Genomic DNA, 9578 nt, shown 5'->3' with positions numbered 1-9578 from the left:
CAACAAAATTACAATGTCATAGCTGTGGACAGCAGTTGTGTTGGACAAGTGGAGGTTGAGGTACCACCTGTAAATGTGGACAGTGGTGATCGGACAGACAGCATCACAGAAGCTAAAGGGCAGACGAAGCATTGTGTGTGCAATGAACAGGGCAGAGCAGAAATAAACACAACACTGCTTGATAAGATTGTTAAGGTTTGCTGTGTTTTGGTGAATATGTGCCCCAGTGTGGTTGTCAAACCAGCGCCAAATGAAACTTGCTCTTGTTGAGTATTCATAAAGCTGTTGTGTTGCATGTGTAGTTCATTGTAAATAATTGTACTTTGTGTGAAGTAGTTTCAATAAAACAGAAAAGAATAGTATACATGTTTGTTTGTTTTTTTATTCTTGATCTTATCACATGTACTTAGCATTTCATTTTTATGTACTTGCTAACTATTTACATGGCAACACACAGCTGGCATCAATCTTGAACCACAAAATGAAACATTACAGGCTATTTAGAGCAGCACGTTGTTTGGAGAAGTATTTCCCAACAAGTTCAGGAAGACACGCTTTAAGAAAGAAGTCTTGTGCTTGCTTTAAACGTGGTTCCCAGAAATCCACATCAGGGAAGATGCGTATGACAGAAGGTCTCTCTGTGTCCACACAACGAGGTCACAGTGCAGTTTCATTCAGTCGTTGTGAGTGCAGTACCTGAAACACACAAAAACCACTTTTAATAAAAGGTCTGTAATGAACCAAGGCTAATATAGATGGTTTGGCTGTACGTGCAAATCAAAAACTAACAAGGAAGTTGTTTAGAAAGTTATCATGTTCAAACCGACTCACCTTTGTCTTAACGACAACGTACAGTTGTTGCAGCGTGGAGGCATAAAGATGGACAAATCTTGCACCCAGCCGTTCGTGAATTGGATGTGGGCCTCCAGGGATTTATAATTCTTGAACTGGTTTGCTGTGTATGCGCTGACTCCACAGACAAGGTATACGAAGATTGGGATAGGACAAAGGCGGTAGGTTGTCTGGTTTTCCACTCCACTTCGTTATTTCATACGGGTCCACATTACCGATGCACGCAATTTTTTGAAAGTACCGTTTCTTGGCGTCTGGGCGCAATCGGTCGCGATACAGCCCTTTGTCTGTGGAGTCAGCGCATACACAGCAAACCAGTTTAAGAATTATGCTTATTATTATTAATAAGAACCTTCAGACTCTGCAGCTGCATAATAAAAGCCTGTAAGATAAAATTAGTGCACATGACAGGTGTGTGATTCATCTGGAAGTTATGTGCGGATTAGTGTACAATGAGAGCAATTTACAGGGAGTGCAGAATTATTAGGCAAGTTGTATTTTTGAGGAATAATTTTATTATTGAACAACAACCATGTTCTCAATGAACCCAAAAAACTCATTAATATCAAAGCTGAATGTTTTTGGAAGTAGTTTTTAGTTTGTGTTTAGTTTTAGCTATTTTAGGGGGATATCTGTGTGTGTGCAGGTGACTATTACTGTGCATAATTATTAGGCAACGTAACAAAAAACAAATATATACCCATTTCAATTATTTATTTTTACCAGTGAAACCAATATAACATCTCCACATTCACAAATATACATTTCTGACATTCAAAAACAATGGATGGATGGATGGAAAAACAAAACAAAAACAAATCAGCGACCAATATAGCCAACTTTCTTTGCAAGGACACTCAAAAGCCTGCCATCCATGGATTCTGTCAGTGTTTTGATCTGTTCACCATCAACATTAGTGCAGCAGCAACCCACAGCCTCCCAGACACTGTTCAGAGAGTGTACTGTTTTCCCTCCTTGTAAATCTCACATTTGATGATGGACCACAGGTTCTCAATGGGTTCAGATCAGGTGAACAAGGAGGCCATGTCATTAGTTTTTCTTCTTTTATACCCTTTCTTGCCAGCCACGCTGTGGAGTACTTGGACGCGTGTGATGGAGCATTGTCCTGCATGAAAATCGTGTTTTTCTTGAAGGATGCAGACTTCTTCCTGTACCACTGCTTGAAGAAGGTGTCTTCCAGAAACTGGCAGTAGGACTGGGAGTTGAGCTTGACTCCATCCTCAACCCGAAAAGGCCCCACAAGCTCATCTTTGATGATACCAGCCCAAACCAGTACTCCACCTCCACCTTGCTGGCGTCTGAGTGGGACTGGAGCTCTCTGCCCTTTACCAATCCAGCCACGGGCCCATCCATCTGGCCCATCAAGACTCACTCTCATTTCATCAGTCCATAAAACCTTAGAAAATCAGTCTTGAGATATTTCTTGGCCCAGTCTTGACGTTTCAGCTTGTGTGTCTTGTTCAGTGGTGGTCGTCTTTCAGCCTTTCTTACCTTGGCCATGTCTCTGAGTATTGCACACCTTGTGCTTTTGGGCACTCCAGTGATGTTGCAGCTCTGAAATATGGTCAAACTGGTGGCAAGTGGCATCTTGGCAGCTGCACGCTTGACTTTTCTCAGTTCATGGGCAGTTATTTTGCGCCTTGGTTTTTCCACACACTTCTTGCGACCCTGTTGGCTATTTTGAATGAAACGCTTGATTGTTCGATGATCACGCTTCAGAAGCTTTGCAATTTTAAGACTGCTGCATCCCTCTGCAAGATATCTCACTATTTTTGACTTTTCTGAGCCTGTCAAGTCCTTCTTTTGACCCATTTTGCCAAAGGAAAGGAAGTTGCCTAATAATTATGCACACCTGATATAGGGTGTTAATGTCATGTGAACAACACCGGCGTGGTGTTAATTGTTTGCTGTTTTCGCGATCGTGTCGAGCATGAGGTTATCACCAGGTAAACTCGCGACATTTTTAAACATTTTGTTGTTCAATGGCATCAAGACTGACGGAGTGTGTTTGAGATAACCTCACAAGTGTCACGGATGACATATTTGGCGTTTTTTTTTGCTGTTTTGTCGGTAGCAGCTCCTGAAACGCAAGTCTGCCACACATCTGTTTGACCAACGCCAGTTGATCTAAACGCCAGTTGATCTGGAACACCGGCGCCTGTCCAGTTCTCTCCCGTGCACGTTAATTTGTAAAACCTGTCTGAGTGTCACTTATTCCAATCTGAGTTGCATTACAGGAAAACTCCTGACAAGGCCCATGAGCAGTGTTGGTGCCCAGTCTGGATTTGTTACATCCATTTCATATGCTGGTTTGCCTGCAATAATGCTAAATCATAAGCTACTCAGTCGACATGATGACATGACGTGGTTCTGCAGCATCACACATTAGGATGTTTTATCTCATTATCTATGACCTCAGCACATTGAAAATAACACTAAAAGCATTTTAATAGTGATATGAATTAATTTAGAACTCACCGGAAAGAAGATGCGGAGACCAAACCAACAAAAAGCTGGGGATTGCACAGAACTCGATCCGCTCGTCTCACCGCTGCAATGCAAGCCTGACGTCTTTGTTTAGTAATATCGGATACATGGGATCCCTCAGGTTGCCTCCAGGTTGAAAAACGATGAAAAGAGAGCCCATTATCCAGCTTCTTGCCTTCACGATCGTGTGATCAAACATTGCAACTGATAACACAACACGTACGAACCATAGCTGAAGCTGTATCCTGTGGCCGTTTATCAATGCCCAAGTACGCTAGTACGTACTCGCGTTCTCGGTGAGTACGTACTCGCCGAGAACGCACGGGAGTACGTACCCGCCGAGAACGCGAGCACGGACTCGTGGGCCGTCTCTCAATTCTCAAGTACGCGAGCACGGACTCGTGATTTGTACCAGCGTACGTGATGATGTCACAGGTCCGGAGTTTTTACTGCCGTCCCCTCCTAATGTAACTGTGAGTAACATGTTATGAAGCTTAACTTTAATCACAGCCAAACCGGTTTACTCAGGAACAAATAAAACACTGAAATGAACCAAACATTAACATTTAGAAGTGATCTAAGTGACTTATATATCATTTTTAACCTCAGTAGTGAAACCTCTAATAATAAAAATAGTGTACATGTACATACGTGTACATACCTTAATAAAAACAAGCAGGTGAGATGTTAGAAAGCTTTTATTTCTATTCTAGTGGACACTCAATACTATAGACAGCTGCTGGGGTTTCTTTAACCTGAGTAGTGAGAAGACCGCGAGCGGGGAGGGGGGGGGACGATGTGACGGGAGTCCGCTGTTGAGTTTTGGACGAAATGCATTCTGGGATATATAGCTGTCCCAAGTCTACACCGATGCATGCTCGATAAAATGGGCGGATCGAGAACACATCCGGGACTTTTTCGCGTTCTCGGCGTGATGCGTGCCAATTGGAACAGTACTTGGTCTCCGACTGATGACGTATCACGAGCGCGAAATGCGCTGAAATGCGCATATTGAGAAACGCCCTGGGCGTTTATCAATATGCGTGCTTCTGTGCGTATTATAGTTCTTCATGTACTCGTGATACACGAGTACACAGTGGAGTAGCCAAGGGAATGGACTGAGTTAAGAACTGTATCACTAAAATATAATTTATTACACACAAACAGTTAAAAAAAATAAAAGCATTTAAAACAACCCTGGTCAGGGAAAAAACACAATAAAGATCAATAAAACATAAACATTAAAGTCCAGTGGCATCCGCCACGGTATAAAAGTCACTAAAAGTTAAAATCCAGCCAATCGGAGCGGGCAAGGAAAAACCCGGCGGCGTCCTCGCCGTCCTGTCAGCGTTTCCGCTCCGGGGTGCTGGAAGAGAGGGGCAGCGACAGTCACTATTCTTTATAGTGGCTACGGTTTGTTATAGTGGGATAAGTCGCGAGACTTACCCCGGATGGGCAGAGCTCTTAACTCTGCCCGCCGCTTTCCTGTAGCACCCCAATCGGCACCAGCCCATCTCGCCGTGGGAGGTAGAGCGCTGTCCCACTGCCACTGATTCTCCACCATAGAGTGATCTGACCTCCAGTTATTCCAGCAGCAGAACAGCTCCCTCCGCTCCTCTGCTCGCTGGCATCGTATGCTCTCCCACGTCCTGCACGCCAACCTTCACCAGCCCCCTCCGGCTTGCGGCCGCCGCCCCCTGACACCATTCACTCTGCCATCTCTGTTGCTCTGTCTCTCATCCCCCTCTCTGTGGTCTGCCAGGCCCTCTTATTGGCCTCTGGGACCTCGCAGGTGTGTCAGGTTCATAATCATTGAGGGGCATTGAGGTGACCATGGAGATGATGTGGGCAGTCCGTACTGTCTGCAGGATGTGAGTTCCTGAAGGATGGATGATTGTCAGATACCTGCAGAGAGAAGAGAAAGGTGGCGGTAGACATCTTCAATCATTAGTAAAAGTGGTGCAGATATGTTTTTACTGTTGAGGTGAAAGACGTTGATGCTTTAGTCAGGAGCACAGAATTTGCAGTTCAGCCACTAATCTAGTTTAAACATTGTCATGAATTCAAGTCTGAAATCAGTAAAAGTTCCTCACCTGTTGGCAGCGATGTACCCCGTGAATATGATGCTGGCGTACATGTTGAGATACAGGGAAGTAACTCCAAAGCTGCAGTAGAGCTCCCGAAAGATGACAGACCTGCTGGCATAATCAGTGACACGCATTGGCAAAGAGACGCACAGCAGGAAGTCAGCAGCTGTCAGGTTCTTCAAGTAGACCATCAAGCTCCTCGATGCCTGCTGCCGAGCTTGGCAACAGTAAAACTTTATGATGAAGCCACTGAGGAGTAAACCCACCTGATAAGACAGAGACAGAAGAGATCCTGTTTGTGTGGAATCTGAACCAGGTGAGGGGGATCCTTAATCCATAATCCAAAGATTTGAAACGTACCAGAAACACTAGACTGTAGACCAGCATGAAGAAAGGGTTGACCGATGGGACAACCGGATCACACGTCCGGTTGACAGATGAAGTCACGGGTTTAAGGTCAGCCATGTTTCTGGAGCTGCAAAAAAAGTCCCAGCCACAGATATTTGTTTTTGGAGAAAATTTTAAAGAAAAGCTTTTTTCCCTTTAAATTGCTTTACTTTTCCACTGTCTTATCATGTTCATACAATTCATTTCACAACTGTTGGCTGTGGCTGTTTCGTGATTGATTTCAATTTTATTAATAAAGCACCAAATTTAAACAGTCGCCTAAAGCTGTGTTGTATTGTAACGAGAAGGCCCTGCCTGTCCTGTGATGCACCTGTACTGTGATGCACCTGTACTGTTTCAATCAACCAACTGATCAATCAATCAGCTCCTCTTATGAGTCTTTTTAGGTCTAATAATCCTTTAAGCACAGTCTGAGAAGGAGGAGTGGGAATAATCCTCCCCTGAATCTTATTACTGACTTACGGCTCTGTAAAGTATTATTGGCTTCTGACACACAAACACCAGCTTTGTTTTAATTCATTATTACACACAAAAATCCCTCCACTCAGTGTCTTAAACACAGGACAGGAACATGAGAGCAATAACTCAGCAACATGAATCAGTAACGAAGAGAAACCATGGACGGATTCATGATCAGTATAACAGACAAGGGTAAAAAAAAAAAAAAAAAAAAGAAACAATTTAAGGATGAGCAAGCAGTAGGACTCAACTGTGTTGTGTCATTATGCCCTCTTGAAGATAAGGAAACACGCACTTGTAGCGTGAAGTCTGAGTTATTTCCTGTTTCTCTTTGTCGCTAAACTGGCGCAACACATTCACATGTGGAAAAAAGACTATTTTCTGTTGAGTTGTAATTTAAAAGTTGTATATTTATTGTACACTTCATTTGCAATAATGCTAAAAAACAACCAGTTTATTTGAGGAAAATCTGTCTGAGGTTTAACCAAAATGTAACTAACAGAACCTTGGAAAATAGAATGGATGGTTGAGGTATTGATACTGTACATAATTTATAATGGTTAGGTCTACTTTAATTTTCAGTTCTTTGCTTGTCTTTTGACGTTATCTTGGATTTTAAGTGCATCAGTTAGAAAGCTCAACAAAACAATCCCCACCATCTGCACCATCATCTTTCTGTTCTTCTACTACAGCACTTCATACAGACTGCTGCTGCTGACACAGCAGAGGCATTTGGCCTCTTCTGCCTGTTGAACCAGTGCCATAGATGACCAAGAAAAAACCATATTCTCCTGCTGGATGCTCCTGACTGTGGCAGGTGGTGTTTTGTGGCTCAGCTGCATTGGAGGGGTGGAGCATTTGGCTCAGCATCAGGGGTCAGGGGATGCTGTCCTACAAAACTGACCCCTCATCTCATCATCTCCATCTTACCAGTTAGACGTCTGGGAAGGTTCTCAGTCATCCAGGTCATCGTAGTCTAAGGAGCTTGGAAAGAAAAGCGTCTGGACTTCTTTAAGTTGCTTGAAGACGTTTCACCTCTCATCCGTTTTATCCGATACCAGTGGCAAACTGGTACTTTTGAAACGGTGCATTTCTCGGCTTTTAACAAAACGCTATACGTCTCAAGGTTTGTCGTGAGATTCGAGGTGTTACCTCCTTTGCATAGTATCACCTTAAAGCACTTGTTGCAGGCTACTGAGTTTGCATCTTTTGATGTGAAGTACAGCCAGACTTTGGTTCGCCTTGGGCATTTTTAATCTGTTGCTCTGCTCTAAAAGAACGTAGGTACTTGGGCCCGCCTACTATCCTTGGAAAGGTAAAATGATTGGCTAGAATCCAAAGTGTATGACATCTCAGGGGGAAAAAAAAGCACCGAAATAAAGCACCGAAATGTGCTCTGCTTTTCGATCTGGTTACCGGTACCCATCCCTACTCTCTACTGCCATGGAAGACTTCATGAAGAATGCAATTAAAAGGAAATTGTAAACATCCTGAGCATCAAATAAACTCATACATTCAAAAAATATTTCAAATTTAACCAAAACCACAGGGTCTCAAGAAAACCGCAAAACAATAAACATCCTTTCAACTCCGCTAATCCAATTTAAACAGTGAAGGTCACCTCCTCTATACCTCCTACCACAGTGGATTTTTCCTTCCACAAATTGGTTCCTCTTCTGAGGACTAAACTATGAAAAAAACAATAATAATGATGAAACTTTCGCAACACAAAAGCCCAAGCAGACTTCTTTCTGTCTCTTTTACTCACCACAGTGTTGAATCCAGTCAGACCAGCGATTCCACCTGGGTTTGCTCTATGATCCTACAGCTGGTGAAAGTAAAATTATAAGAGACATATTCTCAAAATCCCAGTTCTTCATTTAAGCGAAAGCGAATCAAAACAGCAGCAGAAAACGGGAAGTTCCTGGACTGGCCTCCTTCATGACAGTCTGAGGTTTCAGACTTTCAATACACTTCCTGTGTTGGCAACATTAACGTATAATTCATAAATCATAAAATTTCAGCAGAAATCCACAGATTCAGCTTCATTGCGTTTCAGTTCACTAAAGATGAGACGCTTTTTTTAAAGATCTATTTTTAGCGTGATGATTTGATGAAGCTCTCGTTACTGAATACGTGTAGTGTTATTGGTGGTCATTTCTGTGCATGGCTGTTTTAGATTATATTTTTCAGATTATCTTAGATTTTTTAGTTTGTTTGGTTGTTGCTGTTTGCTTGTTTTTGTTTCTTCTAAATGAATAAAACACTGGATAAGATCATAAAGTGCTGAATGTCATTTAGGGTCCAAATGCAGGCAGTCCTAAGTTTCCAGCCAACATGGAGCCACCATGACTGAGTGAAAATGGTACAAATTCTTTCAGCTCCAATAAGTTTCCGAGTGTCAATGTTCTCCAAAATATTGCAATAAAGTTTAAAGTCCGGGTGTCACTGAAAAAGAGGAGGTAGCAGTAGTGTTATTGTACAATGTACGTTAAAATAAGATGCTTCTTATTCATGAAGCATCATGAAAAGTATTCTTTTCAACCTGTCAGCAGTTTCCAGCCACACTGTGTCATCTTTCCAGTTGTACATCGTGTACGCTCTTATCACCTCTGTGCTGAGAAATGTCACTGACGATTCAGACATCACTTCAGTGGAAACCGGAGGAGGAAGTCGATGCTGTGGTTTCACTCAAACATATAAAACCATAAAAACTGTTCATGTTTTTAAAATACACTGTGAAATACAGAGAATCCACATTGTTCATTCAAATCTATTTAAAAATTGAGTCTAAACAAGTATCAACTAAGCAGTAGAGAGTGATTGAATTCATGAACCCAATGAACATTCTGATGAGAACTAAACTAGTTCAGCGTTAGACAAGAAAAGCAGAGCAAAGTGAAATTTAACATTTAAATGCTGTGAGTTTTAAATAAACCTTTATTAAATACGATAAAATAGTGAATGAATTTAGTGTGTGTGTGTCTTGATGCCACACAATATATGCTTACAACTGTTTAACCACATTTCCTACTTATCCAAAGGTAATCTCCCCACACCCGTATATGGCTTAACTTTAATGGTGTACCATATACAGCATAGGCGAGCTCCTAAATGGCCCGGAGGTAAATGGACTAGTTCCTACAAAGTGGTTTTCTACTCTGAGCACTCAAAGCAAATTAAGTAAGTTAAAACAACTTGCCTTATTCACCCATTCACACAAGCACTTTTTTCTATACTGCTTCTAATTCCTTTTCTATCCAA

The 9578-nt window shown here is 42.2% G+C and overlaps 1 protein-coding gene across 2 annotated transcripts; it reads right to left on the bottom strand.

The window, feature by feature from the left end:
• Positions 1 to 4472: 4472 nt before the first annotated feature.
• On the bottom strand, positions 4473 to 8130 carry LOC120437728 (P2Y purinoceptor 14-like). 2 transcript variants are annotated; one of them, XM_039608275.1, is made up of 4 exons: positions 8083 to 8130; positions 5808 to 5922; positions 5454 to 5713; positions 4473 to 5265 (listed from the first exon to the last, which is right to left on the bottom strand). In XM_039608275.1, exons 2-4 carry the CDS (start codon positions 5910 to 5912, stop codon positions 5097 to 5099), a joined length of 534 nt encoding a protein of 177 aa, XP_039464209.1. In that variant the 5' UTR covers positions 5913 to 5922; positions 8083 to 8130; the 3' UTR covers positions 4473 to 5096. The 2 variants fall into 2 exon arrangements, with proteins under 2 accessions (XP_039464209.1, XP_039464210.1); XM_039608276.1 differs by lacking the exon at positions 8083 to 8130 and having other exon boundaries at positions 5808 to 6083.
• Positions 8131 to 9578: the final 1448 nt, after the last annotated feature.

Source organism: Oreochromis aureus, linkage group 3 (genome assembly GCF_013358895.1).
Source record: "Oreochromis aureus strain Israel breed Guangdong linkage group 3, ZZ_aureus, whole genome shotgun sequence".
In the NCBI taxonomy this organism is placed as follows: domain Eukaryota; kingdom Metazoa; phylum Chordata; class Actinopteri; order Cichliformes; family Cichlidae; genus Oreochromis; species Oreochromis aureus.
Note: the sequence above shows the minus strand (reverse complement) of the source record. Positions and strands in the feature narration are given on the sequence as shown.